Here is a 26,771-nt window from a genome sequence, read left to right as displayed (position 1 = left end):
CCGGGTCCTGGACCTCAGCTGGATCTGGGATCAAATAACTGATGCGTCATTGACTAGCTGCTTGATCTTAATCGAAGTGCCTCACTGTTCTGAAACCTCAGTTCACACACCTATAAAATCAGGACAGTATCTCACAGCAGGTCTGTAATAGTATAAGAAAATACAAAACACGGATGGCTTTGCACTAAAGTAAGCACACCTCAAACTGTGGCCAGTGGCAGTGGCCAGGCGGCGACAGTGGTGTCATCACTTCCATCCCCTCCGAGCCTGCAGGGTGACGAAGTGACGGAGTCTGGCTGTGATGTCTGTTTACCTTCCTCTGACATGTAGAGAACCTCAGGCGTTTTCTCAGGCAGCCAAGTTTTCTTCTTTCTGAATCAGTGATGATCAATGTTGTTTCATTCCTCCACTGTCAGAAAAGCATTAATAACTTCTGCTTGGGAGCCTACAGTCTTCCCTTAAACACACAGTTTTGATTCAGGATTTCAGTGACCTCTAAAACTATCATTTCTATTTTTCTTAGTCCAGGGTGGATGTTTTAAAGATAATACTGGGCTCTTTTATCTGCTGTACTGCACCTCCATTTCTTCTTTGGTTTTACTTTTAAAAAATATTAATTTCACATTATAGTCTTTAATTCTTCCAAGATTAGAGTTTTAAATCTTATTTTTGCTCTGTTCTTTACCCCTCTTCCTTTGCCCCATTTTTGTTACAATTACTCAGATTGATTTCAATTGCCCTGTTAGGTTAGTTGAATTTGATGGAATGTTGATTGCAAACTCAATGGGAAGATTCTGTAACACTTTTCACTATAAAGTTTCCCAGATAGTAAAAGAATCACAGCCGTCTTCCTTGAACTCATCTCTCTTTTCTTTCATTTCCAATATCTTAGATTGCTACTATTTATATGTAACTAAAATCTTTACCAGTAACTAAAATCTGGTGTGACTACTTACAACTTCTGGGAAACGATTACATGAATGACAATCATATCTGAACGTGTGGAAACGAAAGTAGAATGATTTCAACCATTTAAACCACTGCTGTGGTACAGAGTTTTAGGAAACAAAACATGGCATTCCAAGAGGGAAGTGATGAGAGTCAATTAAAGAAAACAAAACAGAAACTATTTCAATATTAATTACATTAGTCATTTCAAAAAGGAATTAAAAAAGTAAGATTCCTGAAGAGAGAGTTTTAAACCTCTTTAAATAAAGTTACGCATGTGTATGTATGATATTCTAATCTCAAATACATTTTGGAAAATGAAGATTCATGGTGTCAAGGCTCTATATGGTTAATATTACTTTTTCATAATCTCACTTCTGAATTCAATGACTATAATAAATCTGCACTAAGGAAAGCTTCCTTTTTCCATCTGGTTCAGATTTTATATATTATTCTAAAGAGATAACATTTCATCATGAAAAATGTCAGCAGGAAGGAGAATGAATATAGGCAGACGTGTTTTCTTCTGTCACAGGAAGTGAGTTTCCCATTTCCCAAACAGTGGCAAGTTTAGGGATTATAGAAATAAACATAGTATGACTTCTTATTTATATCATTCTAGTACTAACATCAGAAATCCCTGTGTGCAAAGATTCTAGCATCTAAAAGCCTTGGAAGTTGAATTCCTTGCAACTGAAGGAATTCTCATTTTAGCCAGATAACTTAGAAGGTTCTGATATTGCACAAAGCCTAAACCGGGCATAATCAGGATTAGGAGTCACAGCACATTCAGATACTTTTTGAAATTCATGAAGAACACTAGCCATTTGTGGTCCAAGACACCAGACACCAATCTTTCATCTTGACTGTTTCATCTGTATTTCCACATTTTGCCTTCTTTTAAGTTCTTTCATCCTTTGAAAGGTTGATTAGATCCATCCATATTCAGAAATACAGGAAAGACTGTTATCTTGGGATTTGGGAACCTGTATCAAACGTAAGCCTTGCTCTATGCTTTACATTAAAAACTGGAAAACCAAACAATATTTGAACATTTTCCTTCTCATATTTAAGCCCAGTAGTGATTCCCCCCCTCCACCCCCACCCCTCACCCTTGGACTGCAAAACTGAAGGCATCTGTTCTAAAACAGGATGTTTACTTCTTAGAGTGTCACTGAATTCCTGCCGTCTGTTTCCCACCTGAAATCACAAGAACACAGATTCACAGCAAAGGAAAACAATGGGCATTTTGCTGCTCCTTGCCTGACCCCACAACACAATGCTTTAGCCCATCTCTTTACGCATGATCATAGCAAGCGGTTCTGATGTCATGATTAATAACAAGCAAATCAAAGAACCTGTCTATTTTTTCTTTCCTATTTTTATCAAAACAAGTTACAGTCTTTCCAACAGAAACAAGCAGTCAAGGGCACCTCTCAATCAATATAATATCTGGATCATATCTCTGTTTCTGATGCTCATTTTCATTTTTTAAATTAATTTATTTTAATTGGAGGTTAATTACAATATTGTGGTGGTTTTTGCCATACATTGACATGAATCAGCCATGGGTGTACACGTGTCCCCCATCCTGAACCCCCCTCTCACCTCCCTCCCCATCCCATCCCTCAGGGTTGTCCCAGTGCACCAGCCTTGAGTGCCCTGCTTCATGCATTGAATCTGGACTGGAGCTCATTTTCATTTTAAAGAAGATGAGAAGAAAACTAGAAAAATTTTATCCTGGGCTTCCCTGGTGACTCAGGTGGTAAAGAATTTGCCTGCAATGCAGGAGACCTGGATTTGATCCCTGGGTTGGGAAGATCCTGGAGGAGGAAATGGCAACCCACTCCAGTATTCTTGCCTGGGAAATCCCATGGACAGAGGAGCCTGGAGGAGTGGGGGTGGGGGTTCTAGGCAACATTAAATTTGAAAGACTCTCAGAGCACTCATTTTTCAGGTAAAGAGACTAAAACTGAGAGAGGTGAAATGAATAGGTCAAATGGGTGGCAGGTGAGAGTGACGGATGGGGACTTGAATCTGAGTCGTCCAGTCTCGTTCCCCAGGGCCTGTCACCTTCCGTGAGGCTGACCTCAACACTGGATTCACCCAATTATAAGAAGAGACATGAGGGACTTCCCCCGTGGTCCAGTAATCAAGACTGTATACTTTCAACACAAGCAGCATGGGTTTGATCCCTCATCAGGGAACTAAGATCCCATATGCCATGTGACCAAAATAAAAATTAAAAATAGCATAGATTTATTACTGCATACTTTAAAAAAAAAAAGAAGGGACATGAATAAGTAAATTTCCAGACAAGTGTGGTATTATTTATATATATATTTAGATATCCATAAATAAAGACAGTTTTCACTTGAGGACTACAGCCTCCTTGCCGTGCAGCAGGGTCTCCTATCTAGGCAATACTGATATTTAGGGTCGGGTAATTCTTTGCTGTAGAGGGGAGAGGGGGCTGTCTTGTGCATGGCAGCGTGTTTTGATATAGTCCTGACCTTTGCCCACTAGAGGCCAGAGCATCTCCCCACCAAGTTGAGACAACCCAAAATTTTCCAGATATTGCCAAATGTCCTCTGGGGGCAAAACTCCCTCACTGAGAACTGCCATACAGCTGTATCTCCCGCACATCAATCAGCCACTGGGACATCTTCAGTCACTGCTACAAGTCAGCTGCCGCAGCTCTGACATAATCAAGGAACTTTCCATGTGTTACAAGCGGAATTGAGAAGCTGCTTCTCTGAATTCGTCCCAGAAAGACAAAGCAGGGAGCTTATCGAGTTACAGAAATGATCAGATGGTTAGCATGTGAAAAACAGAACAAAAAGATAATGCTGAAGTGAGATGAAAAATAATGAAAGGAGAAGTGGTGGACAGGCGGGGGCGGCAGGGGGTAGGGAGCAATAAGAAAGACAGAAGAAAGGGAAATGGAGAGAAGAAAGAGGTCAGCAGAGAGAAGGGATTTTCACATTCCGGTATTTGCAGGACAGAGCGACCCATTATATGAAAAAGTGGCGTATTTTTGTCAGGCATACTTTTTTTTAAAGGCAACTCAATCTGAGGAAGAGGGTCAAGAACTTTCTACCAATTCACTGTGAGGCTTTAGGAAAAGACCATTGTCCCCAGATGATGGACCCCTCAGGGAAGCTCTCTGTGAAAGCTCTTTGTTAAAGCCTCATATGCTTTAAACTGTAAAGCCCTTTAAAACAGCTTATCCTGGAGTCTCACCCACTTACTGTTCCTGGTGTACAATGAATCCAAATGAAGGAAGTTTATAATAGGCCTTTAAAAGCCTGAGCATGACTCTTCACATCCAGGGTACAAATCAATTTTCTTTAACTGCTACTTCCCAGAAACCTATTTCATCTCAAAACACCCCCTGGGAAACAGAAAAGCTCTGGATATTTGTCATATTGTTACTCTCCTCAGAGTGTTCAGGTGGCTAGTTAAACGGTAGCTCTAGACATGACGCGATTCCAAAATACATAGATAACAACATGCTTATTTCTGAATCTGGTCACAGGTCAAGGTTACATCTGATAAGCCAGCCACTCAATTTGTACAGTATCTCTTCTTTCACTTATGTCAAAGCACTCATTATAAAAACATTCCTTTTTTAAAAATTATTTCCATAGGTTTTCATGGTCAACCAAAATTAACAGTAACAAAACCCCTCTAATCCTGTGATCCTCAAACTTTCATAAAAGACGCAGAAATCACTTGAGGATCTTGTTAGAATAGATTTTAATCTAGATCTGGGGCAAGGCCTGAGATTCCGCATTCCTAACAAGTTCTCGGGCGATGCTGATATGGCTGGTCCATGGACCACACTTTGAGTAAGAAGGATGTTAAGTCTCACGTGGGACTAACCATTGAATCTAATAAGAGTCTGCCATGCATATCAGTGAACAGGGAAATATGTGTGGATGAGAAGCGGAGAGCACGTGGTCATGAAGGATTTAGGGCTAGGCAGCGGCTTTTGGACTGGGCACAACAACGACACAATAAAGAAACGCAAGAGTGCTCGCTTCGGCAGCACATACACTAAAATTGGAATAATACAGAGATTAGCACGGCCCCTGCCAAGGACGACACGCAAATCCGTGAAGTGTCCTATATTTCTGACAGGAGATATACGTGTACCTACAGCTGATTCATGTTGAGGTTTCACAGGAAACAACAAAACTCTGTAAAGCAATTATCCTTCAATAAAAAATTAATTAATTAAAAAAAAAGAAATACAAGAGAAAAAAAAAGAAAGAAAATTGTGAGCCTAATCCGCCCCCTCACCTTACCTATCTGATTATGCTGCTTCCCTCCTGCAAAAACTTTAGGGCTAACTGCCCACCTAACCAGGGCAAGTCCAAACTCCCTAGTGAGGAGTTCAACCCTTTCATGATAGCTTCAGCTCAACTACCCTCACCCAACATGTACACAGTGAAGCAGCCACCCCGATTCTGTGTTGCTCCCACAAATGTCATGTATACAACACTGCCCTGATTTGGTCCCACTGCCCCCTCTTCCTAAACGGCTCTACTATCCAAATTTTCACCCCCCTTCAAAGCCTGCTTCAGATGTTATCTCTTCAGGCTTCTTTGGTGGTCCATTGGTTAAGAATCCGCCTTGCAAGGCAAGGGACACTGGTTCAATCTCTGGTCCGGGAAGATCTCCCCAGCTGTGGGGCAACTAAGCCCATGCACCCCAACTGCTGAGCCCACGCTCTAGAGCCCATGGTCCTAACAAGAGAAGCTGCCACAGTAAGAAGTCCATGTGCCTCAACTAGAGAGGAGCCTGCATTCACTATAACACCTGCGTGCAGCAACAAAGACCCAGCACAGCCCAAAATAAACATTAAAAAAAAAAGTCACCTCTTCCAAGAAGCATCCCCAAGCCTTCTAGGAATAAGGTATTAGTTCTACTCACCCACCCTGCACTAGGCATTCAAACACCTACACTGGTGTGTTTGGTTTTCTGGAAGGTTATGGCCCAACCAATAAAATTAAGAAACTACCTGAAACCTAACTCAAGGGTTAAAAGAATACTCAGTTTTCTCATCTTTCCATCCCTGGCTTATAGAGAAAGGAGTCCATCATCCAACCCTCTGAAGAATTAAAAATTCCATCGGATTACCTCCCTGGTCTTTTGATCCTAAAATGAAACCATAAGTGATTTCAGCACCCTGGCGTATAGCCACCTACTCAAGAATCCTGGTGGCTCAGCTGGTAAAGAATCTGCCTGCAATGCGGGAGACCTGGGTTCGATCCCTGGGTTGGGAGGATCCCCTGGAGAAGGGCATGGCAACCCATTCCAGTATTCTTGCCTGGAGAATCCCCATGGACAGAGGGGCCTGGTGGGCTAGAGTCCATGGGGTCACAAAGAGTCAGACACAACTGAGCGACTAAGCACAACAATAGCAACTCAAGAACCTTATTCCTTCAGCAGCCGGTAGCCCTGCATCATGGATTTTTCTTCAGTGGCTGCCGGATCATTCTCATCAGCAAAAACTCTCTTTGTAAACAAACATACAACAAAAAGACCATGCCTTGCCCTCTTCCTCCACCCCATTTTTCTGTTCCCCTTTACAACAAAACTCCCAACGGGAGTTAGTAGACTTGCCCTCCCCACTTCCTCCCCTTCTATCCTGTCTTGACCCACATCTCCGTTCACCAAAACGGCACTTGTCAAGGGTGCCAAAGACCAAAGTGGGGCAGAAGCAGGAGTCACTTCCGACCCCTCTCACTTGATGTCTGGGCAGCATTAGACACGGTTGGTCACTCTCCCTCTGAAACCCCTTTTGTACTTATCTTCTGGAATACAGCTTCTTTCTTCTCCATGCCCACACCTGTTCCTTTCCAGTCTCTTCTGCTGGACCCTCCACTTTCCTAACTGGAAGGAACCCAGGCTCAGTCTTTGGACTTTTCCCCTCTCTATCTACCCTTCATCTCCACAAGGTCATATCTGGCCCCATAGCTTTAAACGCCATGTATAAACTAAGGATATGCCCAAATGTCTACCAGTCCAGACTTCTCCCTAGAAACTAGACTCAATCAATTACCCCAAAATCAACACATCTATGATGAAATTATTGACACAAACTCCCCTCCAAGCCAGCTCTCCCCACCAGACTTTCTTGTCTCATGAAGCCGGGGCTCAGGTCTATCAGGCCTCACACACAACCCGCGGAGGGGTCCGTGCCTCCTCTGTCTCACATGCCATATCCACCGCATCTGCACATCCTGTCAGCAACACCTTCGAGAGCTCTGCAGAGGCGGTTACTACTACCCGTTGTTACTCCTACAACAAGGACGACTGCTGCTATTACTCTAGCCTGCACTGCCATCACCCCTTGCCTGAACCCATCAAAGGGTCCTACCCAGGCTCCTCGCTGCCACTCTTGCCCCGTCCCCAGTGGCATGGTCTATTTTCCACACAGAGCCAGAGTAGGTCTTTTAACTATGAGGCAGGCCACAGCACTATTCTCCTAAAACCTTATAAGTCTTTCTTATATTCCTTAGACTAAAATTCAACATGCTTCCCCAGGCCCTCGAGTCCATATGTGATGAGGGGCCCCGCGACCCTCCGGATCTCCTGCCACAGCACTTGCCACTTCCTTCTCGCAGCAGCAGCCTCGTCCACCTCTCTACTTTTTCTTGAACACTGTTCCGGCCACAGGGCCTCTTCCATAGTTTCCCTTTCTGGACACTCACAAGGCCCCGCCTGCACCATATTCAGGTTTCTGCTCCAACGTGTCTGGATCAGACAAGAAAGCCCTTTTCTGCCACCCTATGTGACTCAACCTCCATTGGAATCTTGCCCTCTTGCCCTACTTCATTCATTTTTGTGTGGATTCTCTGTCTCTCTCTCTACTAAAACATAACCTTTGTAAGAGCTGGGACTTACTTATTTTGTTATAGCTGCATCCCTTAGCACAGGGCCTGGCAAACAGTGGGTGATCAATACATTTTTACTGGATGAATAAATGAATATCATTTTAGATGGTCAAAAAATAATTCTATGACTTTATGCATTATGGAAAAAAACCATGACAACATTCCAAAGGAATTTTAAAACTCTACTAAATTACAGTCTTTTAAGATCATAAGTCCTGACAGAGAGCTTGTAATGCAGAGGAGAGACACACTCACTTCCTGATCACCGTCTTGGACTCTGATGAACTTTGACCTCCATCTTCTTCACAGTTTGGGCTTGTCAGGTTCCCATACCTTTTTAGATAAAAACAAACACACAAATATGTAAACAAAAAACACAGTTCCTGGTGCTGGAAAGCAATTCTATTCCATCTCAACTACAAGATAACAGTGATGCTTTTCAAGGGTATTTAAGGAAAATAACATTTGTGAAATAGCATCCAAAAATGATACTGTATTTTTTATATTTATTTAATGTGTATATATACATACAAATATATGTGTGTATATATACATTTTCCATATATATATATGCAGAATTTGTAACTGCATGCATATATACACACACATGTATTTACTCCAACAGAAAAGTGATTTAATGATGAATCACACTACTTAAAACTTTCTCTTGCTACTCAACATTTCTTTGAATATTTTAGATGAACTTGGGCTTTTCCTCTTAGCAGGAGAATCAGTCATTACATGAGGCACAGATCGGAGATTCCTCCTGAGTTCTGGAGCATCAACCCCTCACCTCTGCCCCTGTGTATCCACTGAAGGAACATGTGGCTTTGCTTGCTCAGCTTTAATGCCTGCACCACATGTGGGCACAAGCTGATCACTCCATGCTCTGCTTATGAGTCTGGTCTCCTTGAGGATAAGTTCTTTTGAAGAAGCATTATGGGAATGACTCTGAACCCTCAGGTTAGGCTGAGATAGAGACAAGGACTGCAGAACAGAATCCTCATGTCTCAACAACCACGAGAGAAGCAGTGTGTATACTGAGGCTGGTCTAGGCTTCCCCAGCCACTGGGGGAGGGGGAAACAGGGGGCACAAAGCAACCAGTACTTAAACTTTGAAATCTCTCTCATTACAGACTCAAAGCTTGCTCAATAATCAGTCGGTCCCTAGTCACACTGTTAGGTGTCCTTCCAACTCCATAGGTAATGCAAGTCTATTTCATATGAAAATATCATGTTTCATTTGGCTCAGAATATACATTTAGTAAATTCACTTCAAATTCTTAAGGAGTAGCCTATGTTATTCACTTAGAACACCTAGACTATTTCTGCAGTTTCTCTTCCCATCAGGGGAGCATTCAGAGATTCCTTGGAGTTTCACAAGCTGGCCATCTGTCCCAAAGTTTTGGTAACAGAAATTCTATAACTGGCAGGGTTTACATTTTTAAAGAGCACATTTTTGTCTTCTACTAATGGGATTAAGGGCCCCAGGACCCTTATGGTTCCTTGTTCTGAGGATTTACAAGTCCTTTAAAACATAAAAGCCCGCCATCTGGTTTGACCGAATGCCAGTCCATCTGGTCTCCCCGTCACCCTATCTCGGGAGGTTCCAGTGTACGCCCTTAGGCTTCAGCCTCCCCCCACCTCCCTTCCACCTGCTCCTTTCTCGAGCTCATCAGCCTTATGGACTTCTTGGCCTCCCAAAGATATTTTCCACTGGCCTCCACCCTCCCTGTTCCTCTTCATTCTGCACCTGCTATTTAGAGGCTTCCAAGGCTACCCCTTGCTTTCCCTGAGATAAGAACCAGGCACATTAAGACTAATGCAGGCCCCCCATGAGCAAGGCAGGGCTGGGGAAGGTTTCTAGTAAATAAACAGAGCAGGATTTCTTGGCTCGCTCTCTTTGGCCACCATCATAGTGAACCCTGTCCTCATGTTCCCTCACAAGAGACTCTGGTTTATTTAAGTAGGAAAGATGAGACGAGTGCAGTGAAATGGGGGGGGGGGGGCTACTGTGCCACGCCACCCCTCTGACCAGAGTGACCCATCAACTCTTGCCCGCCAGCCCTCAGTGACTAAATGGGGGATTTTGTTTTCGTCACATTCTGTGTTCCTTCGTTAATTCTCTTTCTGGTTATCCTGGAAACACTGCACCAACTAGAAGCTCTGAGAGATAGATATAAAAGGGGAGAAAGGACTTTACAAGGGAAAGATACACATTCTCTAGCTCCTGATATTCTTTCCAGAGATGATGTTTATATTAAAAATCCCCTGACCTTCCTATCCCATGTCTTTATTTAAGCGTCTCATATTCAGCTGCTCTTTCTCTCCAGTTTGCAGACCCAGAACTGAAAGGGTGGTTAGGATAACATGAACACCCATCACAGTTCTGTTCCCAGGCGATGCCACAGGTGCAGTCAGATGGTGTCATGGACAATGGTGAGGGAGCGAAGTCCTCTTTCTTTAGTGAACCATCTGCTCAGAAGGCCACTCAGATACTCCTCCCCGCCAGCAGAGAATCTAGAGGCTCATAATCAGGACCAGCACAATTGGTTGGTAAAAACTCGGAGACCAGTGAGAACCATCAATAACAAGCCTCGCGTGGGTTGACACATGGTCCAGGTACTTGGGCTCAAAGGCTGCAGCATCCCTAACTCTCCTCTGCCCAACCTACCAGGAAATCCTTTCAGTTCCGCCGTTATAACATATCCTGAATCCTAGCACTTCTCATCACTTCCACTCTGGCTCACACTGCCGCCATCTTTGGCTGAGATCAATGCAACAACCACTTAACTCCTCTCCTGGCCTCTGCCAAGTGATGCTGTTCATGCCACTGCTCGGCTCAAAACCCTCCCCTGGCTTCCACTCTTCCCCACCCTGAGAAAAGGCCCACGTCTCACCTGTCTCCCAAGGCCCTAAGTGACCTGCCACTTGGTATCTCTGACCACATTCCCGGCACTCACTCAGTCGCCTTCGACCTCACTGGCTCCTCCCCACATCAGGCATCCTCTTGCCTCAGAATCTCCGCACGTGCTGTCAGCTGCTTCCCAGGCCCACTCCCTTGGCGCACTCCCTGGGCCCCTGCAGGCCTTTACTCCAACGTCACTTTACCAGTGAGGCCTTCCCTGACCATCCTACGAACAAGAAACACTAACACCACTGCTTTATTCTCTCCCACAGCCTTTAATACCTTCCAGGATACTGTGCAATTAATACAGTTATTATGTTAACTGTCCATTAGAACATAAACCCCTTGAGAGCAGGACTTTTGTCTCTTTAGAACTTACAACAGTGCCTAGCACCAATAGGAATGTTGATGACTATTTCTAGCAAGGTTCCCTAAGCAGACATGGAAATGAACTTCCTAACAACCAACTAGGTTCAAATTTGTCTCTATGAAGGCATCATGTGACTTTTTACTTATATCCATGTCTTCCCTGTCTGTGCCTTCATTTCTAACAATCTAAGAAGATAAAAAAGCTTCAGCATAGCTGGGATCATTACAAAAACATCTAAAATTAAAATGCAAAGGAAGTAAATAAGATCTTAAAGCTGATATCTTGAAGGCACAAACAGTATAAAATGCAAAATAATGTATATATAGTTTTACAGAGGAGATCTTTAGAAGCAAGATAAAATTTAAAAGCCTACAACCCACTGGAATTTAAAGGACTAGGGAGGGGATAATTATTTGCCCCTGTACTTTTCTTATCATTAAGGAGAATTAAATCTTACAGAAAAGAAACTAGACCAGCACTGGAAATAAGATCTTTTTAACATTCAAGCTAAGTCATTTGAGAGTTAAGAGTTAATTTTATGAGATTAAGAGTATTTCTTTGATGTTTCCTGGACCCTCTCATAGCTTCCCATCAAAATCCTAAGTCAAGTTCAATTCCTTTACTCCAGGGGAGTAAATAAAGTGTGTGTGTGTGTGTGTGTGTTTAATTAATGAGTAGCTACAGACAAACCTGTCAACAATGTCACCTCCAATTTCTGCAAAACCTCCCTAGGATTTAAGATCAAAGCTCCAACCTCTTAAGAAGGCTTACCATTGAGAAACTGCCCATCTTTAAATGGTAATTCAAAAAACTTAAAATACAAATTATCAGGATAACTTCTGACATGGTTTTCTCTATAGTCACAAGGCAAAAGAAAGAATTGTGAATGTCTTCTAAATATAAATTATTTACTGTTACCTAGAAATGACTAGAAAAAGAAAAAAAAACTCATGCTTAACTGGTTGCTAATATTTAAACAGGAAACAGTTATTTCCAAGGGGAATGGATTATTGTTTGCAGCCTATCTGGGCAGAAAAAAATGTTTAATATGTGTTTGAAAGGAGGACCAGGGACACCTGTGGTTCAGAGAAATCTTAAGATAAAGTTAACCCCGGGACAGCCCTTCTGGTGGGGGGACGGGGGGCAGCTTTCTAACCTCTACTCCCTAACAGAAGAGTTTCAGCAACATCAGACCAGGATGGGGATAATCCTGAAGAACACTTCAGGCTCCACTTGATAATGGCAAGTGATCCCTTGATTTCAGCAGTTAATAATTACTGAGAGCTCACTACAGGCCAGGCACTGTGCTAAGCACATTACATGCACTGTTTCATTTGGATGGATGGATTATCTCAGGCTTATCCTATATGGGGCTTCCCTGGTGGCTCAGACAGTAAAGAATCCACCTGCAATGCGGGAGACATGGGTTCAGGCCTTGGGTTGGGAAGATCCCCTGGAGGAGGGCATGGCAACCCACTCCAGTGTTCTGGCCTGGAGAATCTCCATGGACAGAGGAGCCTGGCAGGTTAGAGTCCATGGGGTCGCAAAGAGTCGGACACGACGGAGCAACTAAGCACATAATCCTATATGGTAGAATTCTTCTTCTTCCAATTTAATGAATGAGAAAATAAGGCCCAGAGAGCTTAAGCCATTTGCCCTTGAAGACACAGCTAATCAGTAAAGCAAGGACTTGAACCTTGACAGTCAGGCCCTAGAGCCCAGCCTCTGAGCCACCACCCTATCACACAAACCACAGTTATTTTGTTTATTTCTTTTATGTGTCCCTCCACTGAGTGATAAATTCTTGGGTTTTTCATTTAATCATTCTTTTTCTTTCACTCATTTAGTCCTCATTATTTATTAAAGTTTATGTTTGGGTACTATTCTGGGCATTGAGGATACAGCAGTGAACTAATCCCAGCTCCTGTTTTCATAGTGGTGGGGGGGAGATAAATAATAAACTAGTGATTAATGAATATAAAATAGTCAGATGGTGAAAAGTGCAATGGAGAGAAAAAAAATCAGCTAAAGGTGCTCAGACAGGACTGGAGAGCCTGAGATGGCAGCTTCCTAGAGTCCAGGGCGGGCCCCATGCGAACGTGACAATAAACTAAAATCTTTCAAGAGCCAGGGAGCAGGCCACCGAGACCTCCAGGAATGAAGCCTTCCAAGAGGAGAAGAGAGGCTATGCAAATGCCCTGGGGCAGTGGCAGGACAACGTGCTTGAGAAACGTGCAGAAGGCCAGTGAGGCAGGAGCAGAAGAGATGAAGCAGAGACAGAGAAGGAGGCGAGCATGGAGGCGGCGGGGGCAGACCCCGAGGGCCAAGCCGGCCACAGTCAGTGATTTGATTTCACCTTTCATCTCACTTACTGGTACCTGCTCTGACTTGGAGGACACTCTCTAAACACTGGCTAAGTGAATTAAATCATGCCCTCGACTACCACGAAGAAAAGAGTGGGAGGGGAGGGCAGGAGAGGGCAGAAGCCACTTACTGGGGATGATGAGAGAGCAGAGAGGAGGAAGTCGGGGCAGGGGAGACCTCACAGGAAGCCACTGATTCAGGGACCTCGGGGGCCTTTGCTTTTCTCATCAAGCCCAGCCTGGGAACATCTGAGGCATTTTTTTCTTTAACTGACCCACAAGAACACAGGTCAGGTATGAGGAAAATGTTCAGAAGCTGACCTTGAGTCAGGATAATGACACGGAGAAATTGCCTGCAGATGTCGGGAACACCAAGTGAGGCCTCGGTGAGGGCTGTGGACTGTGCCTCACAGAGCAGCTGGTGGGGGGAGGGGGGAGGTGTTTCTAATCACCCTGAATAATATCCGCCACGGTGGGCACCTCTCCACTCAAGCATGGCCCGACTACTGGGTCGCGGCCACCAAGCCTGCCTTGGAAGGGTCTTGTTACCATCATGGAGCCAGTTACTCAAGAAGAAGACAAAGGTCAGAAACAACAAGGTGAAAACTCCTTGTTCTTAGAAGAGGCCGGTGGCGCTGGACAGGGAACCAGGCAGCGTGCATTCACACATGAGGTCCGGTTCTTGAGGCAAAGTTTTCCTGTGATTAGAAAAAGCCAGAAGACCCAGAAAGAGCCTCAGTCCTCCCCTCCGGGCCTTTGCTGTGAAGGGCCCTCCACCTTCCTTGCCCTTCGATTCACCACCGTATCTTCATGTTAGGCCCTGAGAGTTAAGGCAACATTAACAGCGCAAAGAACTTAGTATTTCTGATCCACTTGACAGTTATGAAACACTGCAAAAATTCTCCTTGACAATAATATCTTCACCCCCAGCCCTGACCCACAATTGTCTGAATGGGAGACCAAGAAAAAAAAAAAATCAAAAACTTTATAATCCCTACTCAGCCAGGGGAAGAAAATGAAAAGGTGTCTCTTGCTAGAACTTGATTCTCGTTCACACATCAAGTTGTATCTCAAGTCTGATGGCCGTCGCGCCCTTGTGGTCAGGTTTCTGGGGGTTTTTCCATTCCAAGGCCTGTCCATTTCTCTTCTCTGGCCCGTTCACTGCCCCCAGAGAGCCCGGTGGCTCCTCAGTGCCTCCTCCTTCCACCTGTGGTTGGTAACAGTTCTAAACCATCAGCTGCAGATCTGTCTTGTTAGCACGCTACAGCCGCCACAGCTACAAGGAAGGTTGGAAGTTTGCCCAAAGAAACAGGTTAGGACTGGGGGCAAGCAGTAGGCAGCACCCTGACAACCACAGAATCTGTTTACAAGTCAGGAGTTTCCTTAGGTTTACAACGAATTAATACGTTATTAACTCAGTGCCAGGCTGTGGCTCAGCCCGTGTGCCTAGCGCCTGTACTCCGCAACAAGAGAAGCCACTTCAATGAGAAGCCCACACACTGCAACAAAGAGAAGCCCCTACTCACCACAACCAGAGAGAGCCCGAGCAAGCAACAAAGGTCCGGCATAGTCATAAATAAAATCAATCAATCAATCTTTTTAAAAGTCAGTCACTTTCCTATACGCCCGTAATAAACAAGCGAAATTTGAAATTAAAAACATACTCCTTTTACATCAGTACTCCCACAAAATTAAAATACTAGGTATAAATTCAAAATATATATACATGGTCTGCTGCTGCTGCTAAGTCGCTTCAGTCGTGTCCGACTCTGCGATCCCATAGATGGCAGCCCACCAGGCTCCCCCGTCCCTGGGATTCTCCAGGCAAGAACACTGGAGTGGGTTGCCACTGCCTTCTCCAACGCATGAAAGTGAAAAGTGGAAGTGAAGTCGCTCAGTCGTGTCTGACTCTTTGCAACCTCAATGGACTGCAGCCTACCAGGCTCCTCCGTCCATGGAATTTTCCAGGCAAGACTACTGGAGTGGGGTGCCATTGCTTTCTCCATACATGGTCTATATAAGGAAAACTATGAAACTCTGATGAAAGATATCAAAGAACTACTACATAATGGGAGAGAGATTCCATGTTCATAGGAAGACTCAATATTGTCAAGACGGTTCTTCCCAACTCAATCTGTGGGTTCAATGCAATCACAATCAAAGTCCCAGCAAGTTATTTTGTGGATTTTGACAAACTGATTCTAAAGTTTATATGGAGATACAAAAGAACTACAGAATAGCCAACTCAGTACTGGAGAAGAGCAAAGTCAGAGGGCTGCTGCTATCTGACTTCAAGACTTGCTATAATACTACCGTAATCAAGACAGTGGGGTATTAATGAAAACATAGACAAATAGACCAACTGAATAACAAGTTCAGAAATAGACCTGCACAAATACAGTCAATTGGTCTTTGACAAAGGAGCTAAGGTAATACAGCGGAGCAAGCGAAGTCTTTTCAGAAAATGATGGGTGATGGATCAACTAGACACTGATGTGGAAAACAATGAATCTAGACAAACACCTTGCACATGTCAAAAAATAAACTCAAAATAGATCATAGACCTAAAGGTAAAACATAAAACTATTAAACTTCTAGGAAAAAAAAATATGAGAAAACCTAGATGACCTGGGGTATGATAATGATCTTTCAGATATGAGACCAAAGTCACAAATCATGAAAAAAAATTGATAAACTAGACTTCATTAAAATTAAAAACCTCTGCTCTGCAAAAGACGGTATCAAGAGAATGAGAAGACAAACCACAGACTTAAAAGAAAATATTTGCAAAAGCCCCACCTGATAAAGTACTGTTATTCAAAATACACAAAGAACTCTTAAAATTCAACAATACGAAAACAAACAACAGAATTTTTAAAATGGGCAAAAGACCTGAAAAGACACCTTACCAAAGAAGATACACAGATGACAAGTCCAAATATGAAAAAATGTTCACTATCATTTGCCAATAGGGAACTACAAATTAAAACTGCAATGAGATACCATTACACACCTATTACAATGGCCAAAATCCAAAACACTGACAACGCCGAATGCTTTCAAGGATGTGGAGCAACAGGGATTCTCATTCACTGCTCATGAGAATACAAAATGGTGTAGAAACTCTGGAAAACAGTTTAACAGTTTCTTACGAAACTAAATATACTTTTCCCCTATGATCCAAAATTCTTGCTCCCTGGTAGAGGGAAGGAGCTGAAAGCCTATGTCTTCACAAAAACCTGCACATGGACGTTTATAGCACCTTTACTCATAATTGCCAAAACTCAGATGCAACCAAGATGTTCTTCATAAGCGCTGCTATTGTTCACTCACTCAGTCATGTCCAACTCTTTGCGACCGCATGGGCTGCAGCAAGCTAGGCTTCCCTGTCCTTCACTATCTCCCAGAGTTTGCTCAAATTCAGGTCCATTGGGTTGACAACGTCATCCAGTCATGCCATTCTCTGTTGCTCCCTTCTCTTCCTGCCTTCAATCTTTCCCAGCATCACAGAGTGGGTAATTAAACTATAGGTCCAAACAGATAGCAGAATGTTATTCAGCACTAAAAAGAAATGAGCTATCAAGCTATGAAAAAACATAAAAGGACCCTTAATTGTGTGTTACTAAGTGAAAGAAGCAAATCTGAAAAGGCTACACACTGTATGACTCCAACAATACAACATTCTGAAAAAAGCAAAAACTCCAGGTGGCACTAGTGGTGAAGAACGTGCCTGCCAATGCAGGATATATAAGAGATGCAGGTTTGACCCCCAGGTCAGGAAGAGCCCCCGGAGAAGGAAAGGGCCACTCACTCCAGTATTCTTGCCTGGAAATTTCTATGGACAGAAGAGCCTGGGGTCGCAGGGACCATCCATGGGGTGTTGGCCACAACTGAGCACATACATTTCTGTCCTTTATCGAGCCCATCTTTGCATGAAATAGAGGGAAAGAACAGGTCCGTCTAGTCAAGGCTATGTTTTTTCTAGTAGTCATGTATGGATATGAGAGTTGGACTGTGAAGAAGGTTGACTACTGAAGAATTGATGCTTTTGAACCGTGGTGTTGGAGAAGACTCTTGTGAGTCCCTTGGACTGCAAGGAGATCCAACCAGTCCATTCTGAAGGAGATCAGCCCTGGGTGTTCTTTGGAAGGAATGATGCTAAAGCTGAAACTCCAGTACTTTGGCCACCTCATGAGAAGAGTTGACTCATTGGAAAAGACTCTGATGCTGAGAGAGATTGGGGGCAGGAGGAGAAGGGGACGACAGAGGATGAGATGGCTGGATGGCATCACTGACTTGATGGACGTGAGTCTGAGTGAACTCTGGGAACTGGTGATGGACAGGGAGGCCTGGCGTGCTGCGATTCATGGGGTCGCAAAGAGTCGGACACAACTGAGCAACTGAACTGAACTGAACTGAACTGAGTACATACACATACATACAGAGGCAGTAAAAAGATCAGTGACTGACAGGGATTGGGGGAGGGGACGATGAACAGATAGACTACAGAGGATTCTTTAAGGCAGCAAAACTATTCTGTATGATACCATGATGATGGATACGTATCATTATACATTTGTCCAAACCCATAAAATGTACAACACCAGGAGTGAATTCTAATGTAAACTATGGACTGTGGGTGATAATAATGTGTCAGTGGGGCTTCCCTTGTGGCTCAGATGGCAAAGAATCCACCTGCAGTGTGGGAGACCTGCGTTCAATCCCTGGGTTGGGAAGATCCCTTGGAGGAGGGCATGGCAACCCAGTCCAGTATTCTTCCCTGGAGAATCCTCATAGACAGAGGAGCCTGGCGGGCTATAGTCCACGGTGTTGCAAAGAGTTGAACACGACTGAGCAACTAAGCACACACAGTATGTCAGTGATTGTAGTAAGTGTACTATTCCGATGGAGAATGTTGATAGTAGGGGCATGCATGGGTGCAAAACACATGCGGGAAATCTTTGTGCTTTCCACTTAATTCCGCTGTGAACCTAAACCTTCTCTGGAAATAGTCTATTTTTTTTTAACTGAAGTATAGTTGATTTACAACGTTGTGCCAGTCTCCGCTGTATAGCAAAGTGACTCAGTTTTACACATATACACATTTTTAAAAATATTCTTTTCTACTTTATGGTTAAGCCCAGGAGACTGGATATCGTTCCCTGTGCTATAGAGTGGGACCTTGCTGTCTATCCATTCTAAATGTAATAGTTTGCATCTACCAACCCCAAACTCCCAGTGGATCCCTCTTCCTCTCCCTTGGCAACCACAGTCTGATTTCTATGTCCTTGAGTATGTTTATGCTTTGCATAAAGGTTCATTTTAGATTCCACATGTAAATGGTACCATATAGCATGAAAATAAATGAGAGGGAAACCTATGTGCACTTCTGATGAAATCTACGGAAATAAATGCAATGTTTTCAAGTCTTATATTTAATCGCTTTCTCTCTGCTGTGGAGGAACTGGTTTCATTGGTTGGGCAGCTCCATTCTTGCTGGTTGTTGGTGCATGAGCTTTTACATAGGAAGGTGTGACTACTCCATGAGTCATAAAGTATGGATTTCAGATTACTATCCCCATAGTAGTGATATATTTGCATAAGTCCTCCTGAGCCGCTGCACTTGCTATACCCCTACCCTCTAAGAAGAGTTATCTTTGAGAAATAGTAGATTCAGGTCAGGGGGTTTGGCTGAGTACATCGAACAGAAATATTCCAGATACACGGTCCCTATCAATAGGGACCCTGAGAGCCCATGACCTATCTAACAACATAATATCACTGCCCAACATCAAGTTTTGTTTTGATAACACCCTCCTCTCCCATTCCATCCTCTCTTACTGTCTCTGTCATAGAACCTAGCTCTTACCTCCCAAGGACAGTATCAATTTTAATTTAACTATACACATTTATGTGTATGCTTATTTAAGTTACTCTCAGCCATTAAGCATGAAGAAGACAGGAGTCATGACTGGTTTGTCTACCATTATACGCATAGCTCCTTGCACAGTACATGGTAGATATTAAAATACCTGATAAATCTCATTTCAGTGGATGAATGAAAAGGAGCATAGATGTTCAACTGAGGTGCTCACAACTGTGTGAAGGAAGCATCCCTCAGGAAATGCAATTTCTAAGGAAAATCAACTGAGATAATAGAGAAAAAGATAAGAGCTAGATAGCCAAACCATCCCTTTCTTTAGAAATGACATTAACATTTTCAGATGACATACAAGGTGATCTGGTATGCTTGGAAAGAGCATCCAAGTCAGAAAGAGATAGGTTTTTATTCCAGCTCTGCTTCTTACTTTAAGTTTCTGAGCCTCAATTTTCTCATTATATACATGCAGGTAACGATCAATGAACTAGATAAGATAGTCTGAAAATGCATGGCAATCAAACATGGGAAGAAGAAATAAGTTCAAAGACCCACTGAATTAGTCTCCTCTCTGGTGACCTAAGCCAGCAAACCCAAGTCAGATTGGTCTTAAAAGCATAGTGTTTATGGGATAGCCATTCAAAGGCTGAAGCCATTCAACCTTTATCCTCCAGAAGTCCCCGACTGGGAGAATTCACTCAAAATGAAGGGGCAATTCAGATTATTACTCAATCCTTTTCAAATTGTGACCTAAGTGCCATTAGTGGCTTAGCAAAAGTTTCTGGAGGTCTAATTCACCCCATTTCTCTGGTCCTTAGCAGTCAACTCGTTTCTGATATCAGGGAAAGAAAGAATGACCAAGAAAGAACCTAAAAGCAGCAAATGCTACAGCTGTTTCAAGAAAAATCTAGATGTCTGTATAGACATTTCATGGTTCTCAGTGAGGATCACTAGCTGAAGTAGGTTTCTCCCTAAATTTGAGGTTGGGTGTTTTCAGTAGTATTTAACTTACTTTTTAAAATGGCATGGTGGGAAGAAAACTTATTTTTAAGTGAAATATATGTTTAAAGTTGAAGTGAAAGTAAACGTGTTAGTCGTTCAGTCATGTGCAACTCTTTGTGAGCCCATGGACTGTAGCCCACCAGGCTCCTCTGTCCAAGGAATTCTCCAGGCAAGAATACTGGAGTGGGTTGCCATGCCCTCCTCCAGGGGATCTTCCCAATCCAGGAACTGAACCCATGTCTCCTGCACTGAAAGAAGAATCTTTACCATGTGCACCACAGAGCCCAAACACAAACAGCTAAATCACACTCAAAAACTTTCTTAGGTTAAAAGAAAGCCAACGAGCCTCAGAATTAACTCTTAGCCACACTGAGAAGCACAGAAAACAGGATTTCTCGTTAACTGCTGATCACCCCTAAGGAAGCAATAAGGCACACACAAGGAATTAGCCATATATGACTAAAAACCACTCTCCACTGGTCAATCACAAAGGCTCATATTAGTAGAACGAAACAAAAAAACTATCACAAATATTTTTAAATCACACAAAACAAACAGTTCCATATGATACAAGCCACATGATTGGAAGTCTTAAGAAAAATCAAAGTTTGGTTTCAAATACGCTTTTCTCTGGAAGGAAATAAATATTGCAGCATCTGCCTTCAATCCATTCTGGACTGGTTAGGATTCAGTTCAGTTCAGTCGCTCAGTCATGTCCGACTCTTTGCGACCCCATGAATCACACCACGCCAGGCCTCCCTGTCCATCACCAACTCCCAGAGTTCACTCAGACTCACGTCCATTGAGTCAGTAATGCCATCCAGCCATCTCATCCTCTGTCATCCCCCTCTCCTCCTGCTCTCAATCCCTCCCAGCATCAGGGTCTTTTCCAATGAGTCAACTCTTCGCATGAGGTGGCCAAAGTGCTGGAGTTTCAGCTTTAGCATCATTCCTTCCAAAGAAATCCCAGGGTTGATCTCCTTGCAGTCCAAGGGACTCTCAAGAGTCTTCTCCAATACCACAGTTCAAAAGCATCAATTCTTTGGCGCTCAGCTTTCTTCACAGCCCAACTCTCACATCCATACATGAACACAGGAAAAACCATAGCCTTGACTAGACGGACCTTTGTTGGCAAAGTAATGTCTCTGCTTTTCAACATGCTATCTAGGTTGGTACTTTTCTTCCAAGGAGTAAGCATCTTTTAATTTCTTGGCTAGGATTAGCACATCCTATGATAACTTATCAGTGTTAATTTCACAAAGGATAAGTAATCTGCTATTAAGAATCCAAGAGAAATAATTTAAAAAAAAAAAACAAAGCAGAACACCAGAGACCCATAAACAAGTTGACCACAATTTACTAATAAGAGAACAGTTTATCCAGCTTATCTTCAGAAAAGGTAAATTTATGTAGCTTGTTGCTTACCTCCAAATTACAGACATTAAAATCCCCAACAACCAATTTAAGACCCCAATGTTTCACAGAATCTGCATTTTGGTTAAAATCAGAGATTTTAACATTTGGCCATAGGATATGAGTGAGTAGGAAATAGAGTAAGGAAGAAACATTCATGAAGTTTGTATATATATGGACAAATCCAAAGTCTGCAGAGGAAGCAAAATAAGTAGGATATATTTCTCTGAACCTCTTTTTTTTAATTATTATTATTTTTTTTTTACTTTACAATACTGTATTGGTTTTGCCATACATCAACATGAATCCGCCATGGGTGTACACGTGTTCCCAATCCTGAACCCCCCTCCCACCTCCCTCCCCGTACCATCCCTCTGGGTCATCCCAGTGCACCAGCCCATGTTAGAGTTTCATTTTTATGCCATCTTCAGCAGGTGTCTACTTGTTTTTTAAGTGTAATTACCTTTTGAGGTAAAATATTAAGTTGTCAAGGTGGATCCATGTTTTGCAGGGCAACCTTTTGTTATTTGAGGGGTTTTCTCTAAGAAAAAGAATATAAAATTGTGAATATCAATTATGTAGAGTGTACTCCCAGTGAGGGGCCTTAGAGGTTAAACACCAGCAGCTTCACAGTAAATTCATCACAAGGGTGAGAACTACCAAGTCTCCTATTTCTGCTTCGTCCATATGGTGTTTTGCAGAGCATGGGGTATTTTAAAAACATTTCAGTACGTGTTGATTCCACTCATGTCAGAATCAAAGGATCTGACTATGAGATTAAATTCAAAGTCAAGCCTTGGCCCACCTAAATGGTTCAAGATATATCTTAACTCTTCATTCAGTTATACCTTAAATGATAGCTTGAATTAAATATAATTTCAATTCATGTTGATTCTGTTATGTAACAATTGTCATAATATTTTAACAATCCAAAAATGTATACCCACTATAATAGGAAAACAAACAGAAGATTTTTAAAAATCATCACACAAAAGCTGGGTGTACATGAGTCATAGACTAAACACTCTAGTTCCTGTGTGTATGTCCACTAGTTATGATGAGCAGCTGGAATTCATGTGCACTCCCCTTCACGGACGATAGACATCTGTGGTCTATTATCAGTGGAGTTACCCCATAAGCAGAGGAGGTTACCAGTTCCAAGGAAAACTTGTAGGAGTTTTTGATGTGTTGACCTATTTCCTCATACTGCCTGCCAACAGCATATTGCATCCTCTTCATAAATACAGAACAGAGGAAAGAAAATGCATATCATTCTTCAGGTTCTATTGATAGGTGTGAGGCTAACAACTATGAGACTATGAAAGAAATGACTCACTAATCCCACAGGTTTATACGCCAGGCTTAATATTTTAATTACTGCTGTGTAAAAAACCTACAGAACTTCCCACTGATGTCAAAGTCCAAAGCTGTCTAGGCTTTATTATGCACTGATCCAGTTAAGACATCCTGTGGATCTTTCCTGAATGTGAACATAAGAACACCCATTGATCCGAGTGATTTCACTCTAGATGTATCTAGGAAGAAAATATCTTGAGAAAACTCCCTGTTATCAATATCTTATTCACATCATAACAGAATTAGATTATTAAAGGCCTTAAGACTGATAAATGACTGCATGAAAAGAATTTTTAATGTCTTCACAAAAAAGAATATTTATAAACAACTTTTAAAAGCAAAGAAAAAATTAGAAAAAAATATATTTCCGACAAATATAAGCAAAAAGTGTGGGGGCCTCCCTGGTGGTCCAGTGGTTAAGACTCCAAGCTGCCAGTGCGGGAGGCAGAGGTATGGTCCCTAGTTGGGGAACTAAGATCTCACATGCTGTGCAGCTTGGACAAAAAAAGAATATATATATACACATATATACACACACACACATTTTAAGAAACCTAACTTTGTTATTAGACAAAGAGTTATAATTAGATGATCAATAATTAGGTAACAATAATCCAAAATAAAAATAAAAGATATGAAAATACGAGTTCACAAAAAACCCACAAATGACCAATAAGTATTTCAAGACATGCTAAACCTCACTCATAATGTTAAAAAACATAAATATAAAAACAATGAGCTCCTTTTCAACAGACAGATGACAGCAGAGATGGTTTCAATGATGGAGATGGAAATACTACTCACAGCTGGCCAGAGTACAGGGAAAGCAAAGGGACCCTCATTCTCTGTGGATAGGAGAGTGGCTGGCACAACTTTCTGCAGGGCAATCTAGCAACACCATTCACTTTTCAAAGTGCTCATATATTCTGGGGACTTCCCTGATGGTCCAGTGGCTAAGACTCCAGGCTGCCAATGCTTGGGGCCTGGATTCAACCCCTGTCAGGGAACTAGACCTCACATGCTACAGCTAAAAGAGATCTTGCATGGTGCAATGAAGATTAAAGATCTGGAGTGCCTTACTAAGGCTCCTCTGTCTATGGGATTCCCAGGCAAGAATACTGGAGTAGGTGGCCATTCCTTTCTCCAGGGGATCTTCCCAACCCAGGGATCAAACCCAAGTCTCCTGCATTATAGGCAGATTCTCTACCATCTGACCACCAGGGAACCCCTACTAAGATCCAGTGCAGCCAAATAAATAAAGATAAATATATATTTTTAAAATGCTCATACATTTTGACCCATCAGTCACTCTTCTGTGAAATTATCCTATAGAATTCTCAGACAAGTGTTAATACTTGCACACACACAGAACATTCTATCCAATAAATACCATAAAGTCACTAAAAAGAATACAGTATCTACCTACATGTGCTGACTTTAATAACAATAACTTATATTTCTTGAGCTTTCAATATCCCAGCCACTGTTCTAAACTCTTTATATATGTTAAAGACTTTACTAAGTAAAAAAAAATCTCCAAGATATAGATAAGTAAAAAAAGAAAGCTGCAGAATACACTGTGCACTGTGGTTCTATTCATACTATAAATATATATAAATATCATATATAAATACAAATACATAAACATGCATTTATATACACCCAGAAAAGCTTGAGAATAATATAAAAGGAACAGTTTACAGTTATTACTTAGGAAGAATGGGCCTGGGAAAGGGACTTAGGTAAACAGAAATTTTTACGTTTTATTTTTTACTTTTCTTTCGGAATTTTCTTCATTGTTTGAACTTTTCACTACACACATGAATTACTTCTATTTTTAAAATATTCATATCTGCTATCTACCTAATTGGGGAGGACTTTTGACACAATGGGAGAAGGAGAGGGTGAGACGATTTAAGAGAACAGCACTGAAACACATATATTACCATATGTAAAACAGATAGCCAGTGGAAACCTGATGTATGATGCAGGGCACCCCAAGCCGGCGCTCTGTGACAGCCTGGAGGGATGGGGTGGGGAGCATGGTGGGGGGGAGGGGGGTCCAGGAAAGGGGGCACACATATGCCTATGGTCGATTCATGCTGATATATGGCAGAGGCCATCACAATATTGTAAAGTAATTATCCTCCAATTAAAATAAATTTTTTTCAAAAGAAAAAGAACTTCATGCCTTCACTCTGCAAACAGCCTGACATTTCTGTCACCTCGCACCACCGCTTCAGATTCTTACCTGTCCAGCAGCAGCTCCAGCACTTCTTTAGTGGAGGCAAAGCCTCTGTATGTTGACAGGAAGATGCTGATATATGTAAAGTCATTGTCCCCAAAAGCCGTCAGCAGGTTCTCCACGAGCTTCTCTAAGGTGCCAGCTTTTATGGTCCTGATCTTACACGTCTCATACTGACTGACTGTGTGTCCCGGAGGCAGCTGGTCCCCTTCGACCTGCACAATAAACTCAAGATTATGATCAGGAGAAACGATTCCCTAAAGTAAGAGTGAAAACACTGAACTGGATGAAGAGTGGCCCGTCATGCTTTCCCTGCTCTTATTTAACTTCCCTACCAGTAAGGAAAGGCTGACTTCACTCCTCTCACCTGACTGAATGCAGGAGCATGGGATGGTGGTCGGGGTACTGGGGTGGCATCTGCTTGTGATCCCACAAGCAGAGGGATTACTTCAACATTTGCTTCTGCTTACTTCCCTATCAAGACCTACGTTGCTGGCACATTCTGTCAAGAATGTTTTCTGTGACTCCGGGATCAAGTTGAGCAAATGCTATCAATCATTCCCTTTACACTGTTCCACAGTTAAGCTTTCGAACTCATCCTCAAAGACAGTGCCTACAATGGGATGCTGGCACTGATCCTACAGACTCTGCAAAACTGCTTATTAAACTTTTAGATTTGTGTGAGCCAGATGACATTATGTTGATAGTTTGGAGGAAAAAAAAAAAAATCAGCCTTGGGAGGAGTATGTTCTGCACAGACATCTAGGGAAATCTGACTATGTGATGTTCTTTGGTCCATGGAAGGCAAAACACATTCAATATCATCATTAATCAACAAACTTGGCTAAGCAGCAGTTTTACCAAGCAGGCCTCAGCTAATCTTGGATGAGGAATAGAAATGGTAGGTAGGTGCATGACTCCTGCCTTTTGGAGACTAGTAATGTTATAGTACAGTAGTCATGTAAGGATGTGAGAGCTGGACCATACAGAAGACAGAGTGCTGAAGAATTGATGCTTTTGAACTATGGTGTTGGAGAAGACTCTTGAGAGTCCCTTGGACTGCAAGGAGATCAAACCAGTCAATCCTAAAGGAAATCAACCCTGAATGCTCACTGGAAGGACTGATGCTGAAGCTGAAGCTCCAACATTTTGGCCACTTGATGCGAACAGCTGATTCACTAGAAAATACCCTGATGCTGGGAAAGATTGAGGTCAAGAGAGAAGAGGGTGACACAGGATGAGATGGTTGGATGGCACCACCGATTCAATGGACATGAACTTGGGCAAACTCTGGGAGATGGTGAGGGACAGGGAAGCCTAGCATGCCGCGGTCCATGGGGTCTCAAAAAGTTGCACACCAGTTGGTGACTGAACAACAACAAC

At 42.6% G+C, this 26,771-nt stretch overlaps 1 protein-coding gene and 1 non-coding gene across 6 annotated transcripts in view; one reads left to right on the top strand and one right to left on the bottom strand.

Moving 5' to 3' along the window:
• Positions 1-26,771, bottom strand: part of RGL1 (ral guanine nucleotide dissociation stimulator like 1) — a 135,235-nt gene that overhangs the window by 63,350 nt on the left and 45,114 nt on the right. For 2 of the 5 annotated variants that reach the window (XM_042229195.1, XM_042229196.1), the window contains 3 exons: positions 25,395-25,603; positions 22,251-22,328; positions 8,109-8,186 (listed from right to left, as the gene is read on the bottom strand). In XM_042229195.1, coding sequence (XP_042085129.1) covers positions 8,109-8,186; positions 22,251-22,328; positions 25,395-25,603 — 365 coding nt within the window. The remainder of the gene's footprint in view (positions 1-8,108; positions 8,187-22,250; positions 22,329-25,394; positions 25,604-26,771) is intronic. The other 3 variants (XM_012187710.3, XM_012187711.3, XM_012187713.4) reach the window with 2 other exon arrangements.
• On the top strand, positions 4,984-5,086 carry LOC114117410 (U6 spliceosomal RNA). Its single transcript, XR_003591110.1, has one exon. It is a non-coding gene; the product is annotated as a U6 spliceosomal RNA (small nuclear RNA).

Source organism: Ovis aries, chromosome 12, assembly GCF_016772045.2.
Source record: "Ovis aries strain OAR_USU_Benz2616 breed Rambouillet chromosome 12, ARS-UI_Ramb_v3.0, whole genome shotgun sequence".
Taxonomy (NCBI): domain Eukaryota; kingdom Metazoa; phylum Chordata; class Mammalia; order Artiodactyla; family Bovidae; genus Ovis; species Ovis aries.
The sequence above is the reverse complement of the archived record's forward strand: the minus strand, read 5'-3'. Positions and strand labels throughout refer to the sequence as shown.